The sequence below is a fragment of the Scophthalmus maximus genome, chromosome 22 (assembly GCF_022379125.1).
Source record: "Scophthalmus maximus strain ysfricsl-2021 chromosome 22, ASM2237912v1, whole genome shotgun sequence".
NCBI classification, from domain to species: Eukaryota; Metazoa; Chordata; class Actinopteri; order Pleuronectiformes; family Scophthalmidae; genus Scophthalmus; species Scophthalmus maximus.
The window spans coordinates 12,423,910-12,441,195 of NC_061536.1; the positions used below are offsets into that span (position 1 = coordinate 12,423,910).

The following is a 17,286-nucleotide window of genomic DNA, read 5'->3' on the forward strand; positions in this document are numbered from 1 at the left end:
GTTCTCGTTGTATTTTCTACTTTAAAACACTGTATGTTTTAACGTGAATTCTTATTTTAATATTCACAACCAAAATATAATCCAAGAAAATGTACATTGTTATACAAACTAAAAAAAACATGAGGTCGCTTTGCAGTTCGAATTGAATTCACCGCCGCCAAAGCGGAACGTTCGAACCGTCGACGTTTCAGACGGTACGGTTGTGCGAAAGGACCGCGTGCTCCCCAGCTGATCCACCCCGACAAAAGGTAACGTCTGTCTGTTCGCGAGCAAGAGAAAACAATATAAATATATATATATATATATTAAATGTTTCTCACATTCTTGCTGCCAAACTGACCGATCCCCCATTTTTGTATTTGTTTCCCACACAGACAATGAGCAAAGACTCGCAAATGAGGGCTGCAATAAACCAGAAGCTGATAGAAATGGGGGAACGGGAGCGGTAAGTGAGCCTCTCCCTGTCCCTCTCCCTCTGCAGTCATTTGGTTGTGAATTGTTTGAGAGTCTGTCCACACACACTGTGTTTACGTAATGTCAATTAAATGTGTGGTCCTCAGGTTGAAAGAGTTGCTCAGGGCCAAGCTGGTGGAGTGTGGGTGGAAGGATCAGCTGAAGGCTCACTGCAAAGGTATTGCATTATGATTTAGTGCGTGTGTGTGAGTGAGAGAGAGAGAAACTCTGACTCTAAGCTCCCTCTCCCTCCTGTGTCCAGATGTGATCAGAGAAAAGGGCCTGGAGCACGTGACAGTGGAGGACCTGGTCACAGAAGTCACACCGAAAGGCAGAGGTAACAAAGAGATAAATATTACTGTGCATAAGTAAGGTTGGGCATCGTTTTTGGGTTTTTTCCCATACCAGTACTGAACCAATACTTCCCGAACTGTACTGGTGCCTAATTGGTGCCAGCTCAAAATGATAGTCGCAATAAGAAAAGATTTTTGTTATTGCCAAGGCAAATTGGTACTTAAAATTTACATATTAAATGTTAACAGTTTAAAGTATATTTAAATACACAAATAGAAATGAACTGTTAACAAATTTACATAACAAGTCAAACCTAGTAACACAACTACAATAATGTTACACTAAATACTTTCAGTGCTTAATACAGCAAAATACTCCAAGCTCCAACCTCCAGCATCAACCTCACGTCCGCAGTGTGGCTGATGTGTTTGGCGGCATGTTGCCAAGGAGTCACGCAAACAGTCAAATGCGGTGCATCAGCCATCGTCCTGCCTCCAAAGTCTCAAATTTCAACTTGATGGGGGAGCGATTGTCCGGTGGTGTTGAGCAGTTGCATCTCAGTCCCGTGCTCACAAAACCACAGTCGTGCACGCGAAGCACAAATGCTTGCTCGCTCACATCCATTAGAACAGATTTGCAAACCGACAGTACAAACTTACACGTGTATTCTCTGTTGACCCTCTTGGGGGCTCTGTCGGATTTTGGATGCGTGTGAACAGAATAATGTACAAGACATTTAGAAGAAGATGATATGAGATAAACTTTACTGTTATAATTCTCTCTGCAGCACTCGTACCAGACAGTGTGAAGAAAGAGCTCCTGCAGAGAATCCGAGCTTTTCTGTCTCAACACGCAACTTTGTGAACGGGATCCCGATCTGATGTCTTCACTTCTTTTTTTTCTTTTTTCTTTTTTTTTTAAACTCACTGTAAATCCACAATTCAGACTGTTTGTTCTCATTGTGAGCATTGATGAAGTGTTATTTTTATTTTGTATCGTGTGTTTTTCATAATGATTTTAGTTTGTTATGCCGCAATTTTGGAAAAAATAAAATCCTGCCTATTTTGGTCATTTGGTGGTCCTGTCCTTTAAAGGAAACTGTTTCCTTCAGAGAATATAAAATCCGTCTCTACGTTTCGGACACTTGTCAGTCATCACGTCGCAGAGCGGCAATTACGCAATGTTTCCCTTTTCAGGAATCACGTTTTTTTTGTTTTTCCCACTGTATTAGTGCAGAGGAAGTTGAGCCAGATGACAACACGCTCACGCATCACTGTCCTGAACCTGCTCGGCGGCATAGCTCTTGTTGTTCGTGACTCAAGGCCCATCGATTGATCATACAGGTGTCATGTAACAGACTTTTAGGTTGTTGGGTGTTTTTTGTTTGGTGCGTGGGTAGAGCCCGAGCTTGTGTGTGTGTATTTTCCGACCGTGAATATCTAATCTTACTCTCCTTGTAATAATGAAAGACGTGGTTCTGACTCCAGAGCTGGAGGATCCAGATCTGGCACCACTACACAAGTATTATAATTAATATTATTATTATCATAAATTCCCAATCATTTATTATACTATTGTCATTATGACAATGCAACAGTTAAACAACAGTTGGGTTTCTCTCTTTATTATTGTACGGTACTTTGTAAAGTGCCTTGAGATAGTGTATGTTTTGTAATTTGATGCTGTACCATCGAAAGTCCTGAGTTACCAGGTTTTGCTGTTCATCCCGTGATACTTGCCCATGTTGTTGGTTGCCACGTCTCCTCTCTTGTGGCCAAGCTGCAGTGAACGCAACCCACAGTGGTCGATCATGTCTGAAAACAAACGCAGGACGTTGCCACTTTGTCCAAGAGTTGCTTTAGCCTCCTCTAATCACAAAGTGTTCTTTTTTCTAAGTGCATGAGCAACATATCTCTCCCTCCTGATCCCCTCCTGTGTGTCGCCTACAGTACAGTCAAAGTTCCTTATCGCATTCTTCATTCAGATTTTTTTGCATTTTTAGTAACCAAAATTAATGAATTGTTTTCAAAGAACTATTTATTTTTGTAAGGTGACGAGTGGAAAAACTTTTAAAGCAGGTCTTTCCTCCCACGTCCTCTCATTCCTCATCTTATCATGCAAGACAGCATTTTGTGCTTAAAATAGCAATAAAGGGGGGGGGGAAGTTGACATAAATACCATTATCGTAAAGACGTTTTGAGCGCTGCTGCAGTAACCATGGATGTAACACCTGACAACATTTCTTTGGGCAATTATCCATTCCTAAGCGACTTCTAAGCTTTACACACACACAGCAGCTCAAATCACAAAAAGATTATCTTTTGTTAATGTACAGGAAATGATGTCTCCCTCCCTGTTTTCTTTCCAAGAGTGTTGAAGAAAATGAGGACATTGGGTAACATGACTCGTGGGTATACAGTAATGGTCTGATTTCTGTCTGCTCAGCATGTCATCATTGTGGACTATTAATAAAGCGATGCACCGTGTGGTACGGGAAGTGGTCTGGTGTGCCGGTGGGTTTGTTGCCAAATATTGTGTTGTAATGACAAGGCGGCGAACATTCTTGCGCCGCGGTGTCGTAACTGCGTTTATGTGAGGGCCCCCTCCCCCCTCATAGTTCAGCACCTGCATATGTCAGAGTATCAGAGGGAAAAACTGTAACATGAAAGGTCACTGTTGAAGATGATCCACACTTCAACAAAGAAGAAGTGGACGTTGTGAAACCAAGAAAACAGCCACAAGAATTGACATATCTTATCATGTATTAAAAAAGATTCACTCAAGTTTTCATTTACTGACACAATTCAGATGTTTTATCTGTCCGTCTTTGACCCAGGATGTTTTAATCTGATGGGGGTTTTTTCCACCGTCTAGTCATTTGGTCATGCCATTTTGTCTGCCCCTGGAATAATGTTTAATCAAAACACAATACAATATAACTTTATTATTTATTAATCAAGAAATAATCATGACAAACATCCACGGCAACAATGGCACAGTGAAGGAGCTGTTCCGCAGGGTGACTGCTTTAAAGATACTATTTGTCATTATTATGGCCTCTCTCATTAAATATATAGAGCAAATGGAAGAGGTGTGATCCCTGTGGTGAATTACCTATACCCTATTTTAGCTTATGTACAACAAGGTTCAGGTTGTATTTTGCCAACTGTAGTTTTCATATCCACAGATTCATCTGTTCTAAGTCTGATTCACAGGCAGATTCTGCATCATCACACTGCTGGTGATGGTTGGATCTCTGCTGCCTGTCGCCTCCCAGTTTCAGCTGAGGGGTGGAACAAGGAGCAGCCGTCCTGTATAAAGAGTTGAACAACCAGTGTCTGTCTCTGATAATATCTCCCCTCTCTCTCTCTCCCTGGCTGAACACCTGATACACCTGACAGGTTAACAGATTTTTATTTACTTTGAACATTCAAATCTGTCTAAATCCTCTTTAATATCAGAGGGCGTCGTTGTGCAATAGCATAATTCTTTTTTCCCATGTCCCCACAGCAGCTGCACCTGAGCTGCAGACCGCAGCAGGTGAGGCACCCTGCGCAGACTCTCCAGGATGGAGACGGCGTTGAAACCGACTGCTCTTCTGCTCGCACTTTGGTGCTGCTGCAGTGAGTAACCCGAGCAAACAAACACTGGTTTTTATAGTTAAAAAAAAAATACCTTTAGGCCTATGAAGTTTTTAAAAGTGCTGGGTGAAAAAAACACGTCTCATCTTGTCTCCTCAGGTGCTCAACAAATTAACTTTGTGTCTCCACGTCGAGGAAGCTACAATGGAGCAACACGACTCACCATCTCAGGACTCGGTAAGAGATTGAACGAATCCTCAAGTTTTCTCCAAAATTGTAATGGTTGAATCTTATCGCAGACCTTTAATTCTGTATTTAAGAAATAACTGAGTACTTGTTTTAAAATCCAGCGATGAAACGGATTATGACACATAAATCAATAAAACATAATGACCAAAATTAATCAAAGACAATCTAGTGGTTGTAGTATGTGCAGATTGCGATTATTTGTGGGACGAAACTCCCAAATCCTTATCCAAAATTTTTGCATTTGGCGTTTTAAAGGTGAATAATTTCATTTCATTTCATCTATTTTATTTTATTTTATTTTATTTTATTTTATTTTATTTTATTTTATTTTATTTTATTTTATTTTATTTTATTTTATTTTATTTTATTTTATTTGACTTGACTTGACTTGACTTGACATGACTTGACTGGACTTGACTTGACTTGAATTTCATTTCATTTCAGTTCAGTTCATTTCATTTCATTTCATTTCTGTTCTTTTCATTTCTCAGGTTTTGCTCAGGAGAAGCAGTTCCAGCTAAATCCAGCGGACGACACCTTTGGCAACCGTGTGACCCTGGTGTCAGACACCCGGTCGGTGCCCTGTGATGTGGAGAGAGACTCCACGCACGGCAACCAGATCTTGTGTTACACCAGGTACAGCCTATGGGGCCATGGGGACTTCCTATTCTATACACACAAAACAAAAGTATATAAATGTATAAGCGAAACTTGTATTTTTTTTTCGCAGACCCATGCCGTATGGTCAGTACGTGGCCCATGTGAATGTGAATGGCGTTCCCATCCCTGACAGCAAAATATGCCGCGGCGCTTACAAACCCCACCATTGCAGCATATTTGTAAGTTTGCAGCGAATGCGACACAGACACTTGGTTTACATTTGAACTCATTCGTCAGTTCCTCCCCGCTGTCGAGTTTGGATTCTTCTCTCTCGTTCCGCGCGTCTTTCTTTTCCCATTTGTACTTTTAACTCTCCTCAGGCCGTCAGGTACCGCACCCCTTCCATCACAGATGTGATTCAAGACAGTGGTCTCCCAGGTACCGTCCTCACTTCTACTGTACAGCATGTGGTCAATTCACTCCATCAGTCCAGTTTGATCTTTAAATTAAACCCACTTCAACAAAAACAAACCCTGCAGGCTTCCTGGTGACGATGCGAGGACAGATCTTCTCAGATGTGTACGGAAGTAACACGGCAAAGAGCTCGAATGGACTTAATGTCCGATTTGTGAGGTATAAAAAATAGACATCAAATCATTTTGTGAAGTGTTATTCTTCATCGAGACGTCAGTCACGGCGTGTTTCTCTTGCAGAGCCTACGTGGGTGCGATGCCGTGTGAGATGCTTAAACCAGAGTCGGATGAACTGTAAGTGGTTTCTCTAGGCAGCACAATGAGAGCTCAGATATGTTTTCCATAGCTATGTCAAACCAAAAACATTATGATACTGAGCATCGTTTGATGATGTATACAAACGAGGTCTTTCAAATGTTTCTCAAGATATAACCTGCGACTGGATTCAGAAGGTTCTACCTGGGGATACATGAGCTGCAAAATGACGGGAACGTATGTTGGTAAGCTGGTTTGCTTCACAGTTATAGCTGTGATTATATATATGTACGTGTGTGTGGGTTTTTGAAAAACGTAAATGTATAGACTGTCCAAAACTGTCCTTCAGTAATTGTGTTTTATTCTCAACAGGGCATCACAACTTGAGTTACATTCTGGATGCTGACTTTGGAAGGTGAAACATCATACCAACTCCAATTTTGACGGTTTTTCATATTTCAGTTTGAGAAATTGTAATAAAAAGATGGGCACAGATAGATGAACGCGACCAAACTGACACTTCACTCAACAACAATTTTACTGTAAGAACTTCGGTAATAATGTTCCCTTCATACTCTATAGGAGTCTGCCAGCGAAGAGTTTGTACAAGGTTTCATCCGTGGGCAAGCTGTCCATGTTGCAGACGTTTGCAGGTACGTTGGACATTTGTGGCAATGTTCGCAACTAGTTGCTCTGGAGTATTTATTGGTGTCACGGTGATAATTTGTTACTTCACTTCCATCAGAGGTGACGGGAGTCTCTCCGTCCATGGGGAGTGTCCTGGGCGGGACCCTGCTGACCGTCCACGGCCGCTTCTTCGACCAAACCGATCACCCAGCGCGAGTTCTCGTCGGAGGTAACCGGAGTGGGAGCTTAAAACAAAAACTCATATCACAATGTCAGTGTGAGAACACAGATATTGTCCCTCACGCGGGACAAAGTGTTCCGCACTGATCGACGGATGTGGCGGGGCGTCTCCACAAAACAAAAGCCAACAGACTGTCGGTGGCCTACAGTCGTGCCACGGCTACAATTGTTTTCAAACGAGACAGAATGTGCACATACCTTACAACAAAGGACAACTGCGGCGTTCCTGCACGGGAGAGAGAGAAGAGAGAATCTCCCGAAAGCTTTGAGACACAGTAGACCGTGACAACGTCTTTGACTTTGAGTAACTGTCGATATGTGACACGTTTGTGAGGGAAGTTATTCTTCGTCAGTCAGCGCCCTTTGATACGAGTCTGGCACGGCAGCTCCGAAAATGTAATGTGATGAATTGATTATGAACCAGATACAGAAAACAGAGGATAGAAAGATTGGAAAAAAAAATAAAAATACTATTTAGATTCGGATATGATCATCAAAATCCAGCACCGATATGAAATCTACTTAGGACCGTATACACTATAAACCCGCGATTACAATTAGTGTTTTCAGAAACAAAATACAACAAAAGGAAAAAAAGGGAGGATATTAAACTTGACCTTGAGTATTTAGATCTTGTCACTTAACTAAAATTACCGATATCATAATGCAAAGTAAGTAAAGTTAAGTTTTATTTTATTTAACAGTAAAAAACAGTGAACATGATTATGAAAAAATCCCTCACGTGTAGTAACTGCAGCTGATAACATACTCTAGTGGAGTAAAGTATTTATCCCTGGAACGCAGTGGAATAAAAGTATGGAGTGGTATGAATTGTGCAACGGAAGGAAAGAAATGCAATTTCTATTTACAGTAAATCGATACCCAGCTGAAACTCAACCGCGCAAAGTGGAAAGTCATTGTGTTACTTTCACTCACTTGACATTTTTCCTCCAGGCCTGCCGTGTGAAATCCAGAGTGTGTCTGATGACAGCATCACCTGCAGGACCGCCAGGCGCCCAATGCACGACACAATGAGCCTCTACCCGGGTGAGAACATGTCGTCCCCCTGGTTTTGTGCTGTGTCATTGTCTGTTCAATGCTCGAACGTCAGTTGTCAACGGCCGCTGGAGGAATTTAAAGCATTCCGTCAAACAAATCCGTCGCCCTTGAAGACTGGCGATCTCATGGAGTGTCAGGACGCTTTGATTTGCTTTGGGCTGTTACGCAGACAATCCGTCATCTGACCGTGACATAAGCACGTTTTTTGATCACGCATCAAACACAAAGTACTGCCGGGCGTACTGACGTCTGCAGATAGGGGCCGCAGATTTCTGTCTCATCTTTGACGCTTGACACAAAACAAGACCAATTCCTTGCATACACAGTATATCCTTCGTTATTAAGAACAGCACATTCGCTGAGTGGCCCATCATTTCAAAGTCTGAAGCAAGGAAGAGACAAACGACAAACTGGTGTAACACGGAAATTGTCCTTGGAACATTTGGCTCGAGAAGAAAAGGATTTAATAAAAATTTGAATTTGCATTGAACTTGTTGTGAAGCCAAAGAATCTTAAATCCCCATGAACTTACCACTCAGTCATTGGGTGTTCATACGTTGACCAGTTTGCCTCCAATTTAACTCTCTGTTGAATATTGGCATAATTGCTTCCAAGCACTAATTGTGGTCCTCCGCCACTCATTTCCATTTGGTCGCACACACAGGTCCAGGTGGCCGAGGCCTGAAGATGGAAGTGTGGAACGACACGAGGCCCCGTTACTTGACGGACATCTGGAACTACAACGAGAACACGACGGGATACTGGTCGCAGTGGTTCGACTCCATGCGCCACACGTTCCCTTCCGATATGCACACTTTCTCCACGCGATCCAGGGGCTTCCTCGTGCCCCCGGCCGGCGGCAGCTTCAGGCTGTACCTCCACTGTGATGACCGATGTGAACTCTACCTCAGCAACTCCAGCCGCCCAGAAGACAAAGTATGAGCGGAGGGTCTCGTTCAAACTTTTCATATAACTGAGCTGATATCAATCTCATGCCGTTTTTTTACATCTTCCACTTCAGGTTAAAGTAGCGCACCAGCATAGATATGTCTCCGACCACACCAAACTGGACTCACAGAAGTCTGAAGAGCTGGTTCTAGAGAAAGGAAAACCGTAAGTGCGGCTCTAATTCAGCTCTCGAACGCCACAAATCCTATCAATTCCATAATGCGCCATTTATCTTTGTTCACATATAAAAGAAAATGTCTCAAAGTCTGTAATGTTTCTGCAGCTACTACATGGAAATCCTGCATCAACAATATGGCGGCCCGTCAAGCATCAACCTCGGGCTGTTCCAAAAAGAGAGCACCTTCACAGAAGACCAGACAAACGATGCCGTGAACGAGGTCCAGAATATCAACGGTGTCTATGACGTGTCGGATGAGAAACAGGTGTGTGGCGGCTGACCTGGTGCTAACCTGTTGCTTTATTCTGCCCCCCCCCCCAAAAAAAGGGCTCCCGATAAAGATTAAAGCACATGACAGATAATTTCACCTCCTCCAGGAAGAAGAGAAAAAACGTTTGAGATTTTAGGAAATGGAAAAGAAAGAGTTAGATGAGGGGTTTTATACCACTCTATTATCTGTAGCCTATGCTAAATGTTAAGCTACAGGTGTTAGCTATGGGATCACTAGCTTAGCTTAGCATAATGACCAGAAACCGAGGGGAAATAGTTAGCCTGACTAAGATATGGCCCAGCGTATAGCTCCACGTAAAACGACTCGCGGTACGCCTCTTCATCGCCGCTGTGTCTCACCTCTGCTCATTTCCACTGTGACCCAGGTGGTCACCTTCGACCTGTGGCCCACCACTGCTTCTGGAGGCAAAGAGATCCAAACTGTGAGCGTTAGCAGCAGCTGTGCGAGCCATCTCTGTGGGAGCACCTTCTTCTACCTGGGCTATGGAGACGCCAAGACGGGTAATTGTGGAAAGCACTGGATTAACTGTATAAAACAATGTTAGCGGGAAGAAAGGATACATTGGTTGTACGAGTTGTACGAGGGAAAAGCCCTTAGAGTTTTGCCCTCATCCAATAAAACCGCAGTGAGTCTTGTCTTTGCCTTCTTCAGGACCAATCCCAGTCGGCGCCACGGCAGATGTTGTGGAAAAAGCCTTGAACGGCCTCTGGTCCATCAAACCCGACACAGTCGAGGTCGCCAAGCGCGACGACGGCCAAGGATCTCACTACACGGTCACGTTCAATTCTGACAGAGGTGAGAAAAAGACAAAAAAACACAATGATGAGTATCAACTTGGCGTCATCCTCAAAGTCTTACAAATTAATTTTCCATGAAATGTGAATTGCAGTTTCCTTGTGTAGATTTTTCTACAGAGATTTGTTGTGTGACATTACAGACTGTTGAAGACTATGGTGTCACTGTTATATTTGGTTTGACTATCAAATAATCAATTGATCATCTTTTTGACTGCAGGTGATTTCAAACCTCTTCACTATGAGGTGTTTGGCTCTGACACCAACATCACTGTTGTGGAGGATACCAAGGGCAGGAGCAACATGGCAACGTTCACTCTGCTCTGGGGGGGAGTCCCCACCAAGCCCATCGCCTTCAACGCAACTGAGGTTCAGGTCTGTAGTCGAAAAGTGTCCCTCTGAGATTCTGAATTTCAGGATTGCCCCAAAATCAGTCCAAACAAACTCCTCAAACTTAAACAGTTTTCTAATAAACTGTGAATATTTAAAATATGGACTTCCCAGGTGAACATGCGGTGTATTCAGTGTGCAAGCTGCAGAAAACACAATGCTAAATGCCGCCTTTGTGTGACTGTGAACAGGTGCAGTCGGCTCTGGAGGACATGATGAAAGCCGAGTGTCCCGCGGAGATCCTGGCCACTGAAGGCACCAGTGTGAAATACTTCAAAGATTTTGAAGGTGACAACTCTCAGGTCAGTGCGGTGCAGAGCAATCTGAGAGAACAAACTTGTATGTGTAAATTCCTTTAAATACTGACAAATAAAAGCATTTTATTATTTTTTTAAACACGCGCTTGACCGGACCAGGATGTGATTTTTGGGATTATTGTTTCCTCACCAGTTTGACAGTGCTCGTGTGAAGAACGCTGGTTTCTGTGGCCTGTGGTCACTGAAGAACGCCGAGGTTCTTTTCAAGGACACCTTCACCAAAGAGTCCGGTGGCAGTTATGGTCCGGTTTCACTGGACCAACACTCCACGGTAAAATGCACAACAGCTTTATTTATTGCTGTTGAATTCGTACATCTGGTTTATCGACGCGTGGGTTTAACCCGGCTGGTTTGAACGCTGTCTGTAACTGAATTGTTGCCCCTACTGAATTGTGTTATTGAATTGTGTTCCGTCTCCTTCCAGCTTTGCTTTGCCTACAAAGGAATGTTGAAGGATGACGTCAGAATGAAATTTTCTTACCGCAACAGCGAAGGCCGAACCGAGACAGAGTTTGCAACGATCAACACAGTCTTTGCTAAAGGCCACAAGTCAGTCAAAAAGAAAAACATCAAATGATTTACTTGATTTGTCAGAAACAGTATGTGCAAACACTGATATAACAAAATATGTGGCATATACAACAAGTGTGATTTTTTCTCCCTCTTCTTCTTCACAGGTGGAGTTATAAATGCATGGACCTGCTGAGTTCTGTGCAGACACAGTTCCTTGGAAGCAAATATAGTCTGCTGGAGTTGTACCTGCACAAAGACGCCTCTGGTGGAGATTTCTACGTGGACGCTGTTCACATTGGGAAGAGTCCGACCACAAGGGATGAAAATGGTACGCAGCTCGAGTAACATAACAAAATAACTTTTTTAAATTAACATTTTTACCATTGTTGAATTAATCTACTCAATGCGACAGACAAAATAGTGATCCAGCTTCACACGCATTTGGCATCATTCAGCACAATCCCACATAATTTCTGCCATTTTATTTTTAGTATCTTTGTTTTGGCCTAAAAGTAGGACTGAGCGCACATGTCTCTCACTACTGCCAAGACCTAAATGTTTCGACGGTCTATTTCTCACGGATCGGTGCTGTCTCTCCTTCAGATGTTCCCCTCAGGAGGAGGCCGCCGCCCTTCGAGGGCTCCGGCCGTTCCTTCGAGGTGATCTCTGTGACCAGAGGCGACTCCTCTGCGTCGCAGATCAGCTACGAGATTGAAGCCACACCGGTAGAATGTGCCTTCGGGTTCCCGATGCTGGAAGTTGGCTTCCTGCAGGTAACTGCTTAATTGATTTTGTATGTAGCGTAACAGCGTCATATCGAAATGGAGGTATAGTGCAGTACAGTAGACTGCAGGAAAACACAGATTCAGAGTGTCTGTCTAGTTTAGGTTCAGGGCCAGGAAACCCATATTTGGTGGAAGGCCTGAAAGCCCAGGGTGAAGCTGAAGTTACGCAAGCACGTGGAATCCGCCTGTTAGTCAATCAGACGCTCCCTCAAACATTAAGCCCCCTCCTTATGGCTCAATATTTTTTATATATCTATGCAATAAATATTTGAAATTGTGTTTTGGCTGTTGAAATCTCTTAAAGTATATGAAAGTGTAAGTACAAGTAGACGAGAGAGAAGATGGGTCTTTTCCATTCCCTCCAGTGCAGTCGGAGTTTGGTGATGGCGACAATGTGAAGTCTCTAATCCGCCTGCTGCTTTGTGCGTCTTGGGAAATGAAATCCACACAAAGGACGGGCCGGGGGTCAGGAATCAAAACCTGCGGCGTCACTTAACTCCGAGTGTGTTCGACCCAGAGTATCGATTGTTTTCCGTTGAAATCATCTTTGCGAAAAGTTGAAGAATGCGAGCATATGCTGAGTTTTAACCGGATATTCTTAGAAACGGCCCACGACGTCTGCACAAGTAAAAAAAAACAGATTTGAAGGAAGAGTGTTGCCTCGGCAGCGTGACTCATAGAAACAGGGCAAATGCTCAGTAACCCGCAGCCATGTGATATAACTTACAGTAAAGAGAGGCGCCACAGTGATCCTGTGTGTGTGTGTGTGTGTGTGTGTGTGTGTGTGTGTCAGGCTTCAACATGCCATACAGTCATCATTTCCTCAACAGATTACAGCAGAAGCTAAATCATCATTACATCATTCTGGCAGTATTGGTAATGGTTTTAAAAGCATTCTGCTCTCTTCCTCATTAAGAAATGTGTCGAGAAGTGAGAACCAGTAGCACGTTCCACAGATTTGATATCCTAAAGTAGTTTCCAATGCCCATCCCTAAATAGGCCTTTAAACAAATACACAAAGTACACCTGATCCTCTGATAAGAGGGAGGAATCTAGACACAGTTTGGGTTTGTAATTGTTTGTGACAGTATTAGAAAATTAGTAGCAGTGTCTTTTCTAATTCTCTTCTTTCTCCACTTCCAATCCTCACAGCTGTCCAACAGCAGCGAGGACGTGGCCGAGTTCAGGGAGGGAGCCGCCACCGTCACCGTCACTCGCCCTCACAGAGCCACCCCGCCTCTGAACGGCACCTTCGACGTGGAGATCTTCGGAGGAAGAGCTGAAGGTAACTGGGGACACTGGCCATGGGCGGTATTTGCTCTGTGGCAACTGTACATGTCCTGATCGCCGGCCCTCACCCGAATGTTCTGGGACTATGTCCCACTGTCGGGAACACGTTTGACTTGGACAGTCTCTGTGAACGGCAAACTCCAGAAAATGCCTATTTTTGGAGAATCACCTTTGCACTTCAGACGCAGCAAAGATGCTAAGTCACGCGTATCACCCCAGAGACCTTCATGCAGTGCGACCGGCGTAAGAGCCGCTTCTACAGGGACGCGTCTTAACACAACCGCTGCTCGTTCTCAGGGCTGTCGGTGGACATCGGCGAGGGAGACCTGAAGTATGCTCTGGAGGGAATCTCGGGGATGGGACAGGTCAGCGTCACAAAGCAGGGAAGCTGCCGACGGCCCAAGTGGAGAGTTGAGTTCCTCACAAAGCCTGGAGACCAGACTCTGATGCAGGTCAGACTCCACTTCTATCGTGTATCCGTCTTTTTCTTTTCCGGCGTAAAATACGATGATCTGTTCTTGAAATGTCCATCCCCATCCCGGTTCACTCTCCTTTCCGTCCTCACTCTCATAATGAACGATAATCTTCAGCCACAGCTTCGGTCCAGAGTCCTGACTGTGACTTATTCTCGTTACAGGTCAACAGCTCATCGGTTGTGGGCAGAAATGCGTACGTTGTCGCCGATGAGAAGAAAAAGGGGGGACTGTTGATACGGAGCCTGAGAGGAGATTTCTTCAGAGTCTGTGAAACCAAACCACAGGTACAACCATGATTCACAAAGCCCCCGGCACATTTGGATTGTAGTTTCACCATTGTTTACCTGTCAACCGTGCAGATCACCTTCATGCGGTTGCGTCCTCTGAATCCTGCAGAGCAAGTCCTATGGGTTCTTTCCTTTTTCTCTCCGTACAGTGCAGTTGTTTTTATTTTGTGCCTCCAGGCAGAAATTCATTTGTCTTTGTGTTGAAGTGACTGACAAGCTGCAGTCTTCCATTGTGCAAATGTCGTGACTCTAATAGCAGCTTCACATGCCACTGATTATTTTTAATGCGGCGTCTTGTCGTGTTCTTGGCAGGTGGTGGTTTTCATCAATGAGATTCCCTCACATTGTTCTGGTGACTGTGGATTCGAATGGTCCGAGGAGACCACTCCGGTCGTGACTGGAATCAGCCCATCGCAAGGTGAAGCTTCTAAAATAGTAGTCGTTTCATTCAGCATCACGCATTATTGGGGAACGGTTGATCATTTAAGGTATACACTACACGCAACTCATTTTCCATCTGTAATTCAAACAATCGCTCTCGACAGGATTAAAATTCAATTGTCCAAATGGCCAACTTTTGAATATTGAATCATTGAAGAGAAATAATTTCGTCTGCCCAGAAAGAAAAATATTCTAGGCCTCCCGTTCACGCTGTGTGTTATCGTGCAAATCTACCTCCACGTTCCAGGGTCGAACGGCCTGGGCACTCTGTTGACTGTGACCGGAACTGGCTTCAGCGGTGACAACGCCTCCATCATGGTGGGACCGGCCAGGTGCCACGTTGAGCAGACCACGGGTCAGTGAGAGAGGTGTTTGAGAGGCGAACGCTGTGGGCTGTTGTTTTTTAAATGAGGAATTGAATGGGGGGATTGTGTGGATTGTTTTTTTTTTTCCCCCAGCAACCTCTCAGGTGTGCAGGCTGGGCAGTGCCGGCGCTGGTGCCTACCCTGTGTCGGTCAGCTTCCCCTCTCTGGGCAATTCACGCTACGCCGACGGCAACATCACCCTCTTCACCTACCGGCTCATTGTGTCGTCTTTCTCCCCGCTGGCCGGAAGTGTGGCAGGTACGTTAAAAAACCAAAAAAACAAACACCTAAATCATCCGATTTGTCTTTTTATTTTACTAAAAGGTCAAAGGCTAAATCCCTGTCTTTATTAAACGTTATTCTACCGATTGGTTGAAATGAGAAAAACACATAGTCTTAGCAAATAGTGACTCTAAATAATTGAATACTGAATGTGACTGATGTCTTTTCTTCCTCAGGAGGCACACTGCTGACAGTGGACGGCTTCGGCTTCGGCCAGAACAGCACAGTCACCGTTGGCGGTGGCGAGTGCACAGTGGTTCACGCCAGCGACACTGTGCTGAAATGCAGAACGCCGGCGGTAAGTGTGCACACTGCAAACCACTGGCCTCTTAGCAATCCTGCGTCATCTCAACGACTCAAAGAGCGACAAGAGTACAGGACACTTGCTGAAACACGAATATGTGCAAATGTTATATTGTACGTACGTCAAGGCTGCAGGTCCAGTTCCAGTTGCGACTTCCGACTCTAGTGCACCAAAAGACACTATGGTCGCTTTTTTAAAATGACGAATACATTTTTACTTTGCTTATTTCAGGGAGCTGCAGGATCACAGGCAGTGGCGGTGACGGTGGGAAACGTGAGCGAGACCGTCAGCAGCTCCTTCACCTACGCTGCGAACCTCACGGCCCAGATCTCAGGCCTGAGTCCTCCCACCACCACGGTGTTCGGTGGGTCTCTCCTTCTTCTCTTTTCTTCTTTTTCAAACCAGCCAAACTTTGCGTGACCTTTCCAGCGAGTTAGGGGATCATTGCACAGTAAATGGGACGGGTGCACGCAGAAGAGGGGAGGTGATCTCCTTTGATTCATTTAAAAGAAAGGTCGAGTTTAATGCGAAGAATGGGTTTTGTCCTTAAAGGGCAATGGAAATCCCATCTGTCTACTTTGTTTTTGAAAAGACAAACCACGCAGTCTTTATATATCTATAGGTAAGTAAATAAGTTTGTCCGTAATTATTTAATAGTTCAAAATAAAAGTGTTAAAAAGAGTATTTTTTTTATTTGTGAAATGATCCTGTTGTTTTGCTAGAAGTCAAATCAAGGACACTCCCAACTAATAGTGTAACTGAGTTGAAAGACATGTGGACTTGGGATTAGGCTGCACGTGAAATTCCTCTTTAGTTGCTGAGGAACATATTATACCTGAAAAACTGTTTGCGTGTCACCAGGATCTTGAAGCGACGTGTCAAAAATCTTTTGTCATAACTCACACCTTTGTTCTCGCGTTGTGTAATTTTGACTCGCAGGTTCTCTCAGTCTTTTGTCCCCTGGCTCACGTTAAACCTCGAGAATCTGAGCAAAGGAGACTTAGCATGCCACTGCATGTAATTATGATAAACAATACAGATGCCTCCAGGCGACAAGATTCCATGCAGGGCAACGATTTGCACATTTTTTTAAAGAATAAAGAGGAGATTTAGCCGAGTGACAAGCTCTAATTATCTTGCCACTGGAGTTACAGAATCGTCTCACTTTGTGTTGTTGTGTTGACTTTTACGACACCTTTTTTGTAGGACACCGCGTTCTCACCATCCAGGGTTCGAACCTGGGAGGCCGAGGTAATGGCAGCGCCGTGTACGTGGGCGGAAAGGAGTGCGTCACCGCGCGCTGGACGCCAACAAACATCACCTGTCGTCTCCCCGCGCTGCCGCCGGGTCGGCACAAGGTGAACGTACAGGTCGGAAACAATGGCTACTCCCAGATAAGGTAAAGCTACTGAGACAGAAATGTTAATATACAGAGAGATATTTTTGAGAATGTCCCAGGGTTTTTTTCAAATCCAGAATAAAAAACAATGACGCACATCTAATACAAACAAATCCTTCCATCACTGGCCTTTCTCCAGTGATGGAAGAAGTCCTAGTGAACATGCCAATACCACAATGTAAAAGATAATAATAGTAATAATAGTAATATCATTTATTCAATATTACCCTGTAATATAGGTTATGTAAACAGTATTGTATTGTGAAATTATAGTGTATGATAAATGCCCCATAAGACAAAAGTATATATGACAAGTTAGAATTGAAAAATGTCCACTGATAGTTATTCATATTGAAATGTTCCAACTTACTGTACACACATGGTCTGTACCGGT

The 17,286-nt window shown here is 44.0% G+C and overlaps 2 protein-coding genes across 2 annotated transcripts in view; both read left to right on the top strand.

The window, feature by feature from the left end:
- Nucleotides 1-130: 130 nt before the first annotated feature.
- LOC118292167 (transcription and mRNA export factor ENY2-2) lies at nt 131-1,818 on the top strand. Its single transcript, XM_035620881.2, has 5 exons — nt 131-248; nt 375-445; nt 561-631; nt 716-790; nt 1,535-1,818. Exons 2-5 carry the CDS (start codon nt 378-380, stop codon nt 1,609-1,611), a joined length of 291 nt encoding a protein of 96 aa, XP_035476774.1. The 5' UTR covers nt 131-248; nt 375-377; the 3' UTR covers nt 1,612-1,818.
- Nucleotides 1,819-4,098: 2,280 nt separating this feature from the next.
- Nucleotides 4,099-17,286, top strand: part of LOC118292229 (fibrocystin-L-like) — a 33,277-nt gene continuing 20,089 nt past the window's right edge. Inside the window, exons 1-33 of the mRNA XM_035620984.2 lie at nt 4,099-4,148; nt 4,258-4,370; nt 4,488-4,565; nt 5,069-5,213; nt 5,308-5,416; nt 5,558-5,615; nt 5,717-5,810; nt 5,891-5,944; nt 6,077-6,150; nt 6,278-6,320; nt 6,488-6,558; nt 6,651-6,761; nt 7,727-7,819; nt 8,496-8,767; nt 8,853-8,944; nt 9,063-9,222; nt 9,614-9,749; nt 9,901-10,044; nt 10,264-10,418; nt 10,625-10,735; nt 10,884-11,021; nt 11,175-11,299; nt 11,428-11,591; nt 11,867-12,036; nt 13,201-13,333; nt 13,636-13,790; nt 13,976-14,098; nt 14,414-14,519; nt 14,790-14,897; nt 15,001-15,165; nt 15,366-15,487; nt 15,725-15,857; nt 16,700-16,892. Of these exons, the coding sequence (XP_035476877.2) occupies nt 4,316-4,370; nt 4,488-4,565; nt 5,069-5,213; nt 5,308-5,416; nt 5,558-5,615; nt 5,717-5,810; nt 5,891-5,944; nt 6,077-6,150; nt 6,278-6,320; nt 6,488-6,558; nt 6,651-6,761; nt 7,727-7,819; nt 8,496-8,767; nt 8,853-8,944; nt 9,063-9,222; nt 9,614-9,749; nt 9,901-10,044; nt 10,264-10,418; nt 10,625-10,735; nt 10,884-11,021; nt 11,175-11,299; nt 11,428-11,591; nt 11,867-12,036; nt 13,201-13,333; nt 13,636-13,790; nt 13,976-14,098; nt 14,414-14,519; nt 14,790-14,897; nt 15,001-15,165; nt 15,366-15,487; nt 15,725-15,857; nt 16,700-16,892 (3,890 nt within the window). The 5' untranslated portion in view covers nt 4,099-4,148; nt 4,258-4,315. The remainder of the gene's footprint in view (nt 4,149-4,257; nt 4,371-4,487; nt 4,566-5,068; nt 5,214-5,307; nt 5,417-5,557; nt 5,616-5,716; nt 5,811-5,890; nt 5,945-6,076; nt 6,151-6,277; nt 6,321-6,487; nt 6,559-6,650; nt 6,762-7,726; nt 7,820-8,495; nt 8,768-8,852; nt 8,945-9,062; nt 9,223-9,613; nt 9,750-9,900; nt 10,045-10,263; nt 10,419-10,624; nt 10,736-10,883; nt 11,022-11,174; nt 11,300-11,427; nt 11,592-11,866; nt 12,037-13,200; nt 13,334-13,635; nt 13,791-13,975; nt 14,099-14,413; nt 14,520-14,789; nt 14,898-15,000; nt 15,166-15,365; nt 15,488-15,724; nt 15,858-16,699; nt 16,893-17,286) is intronic.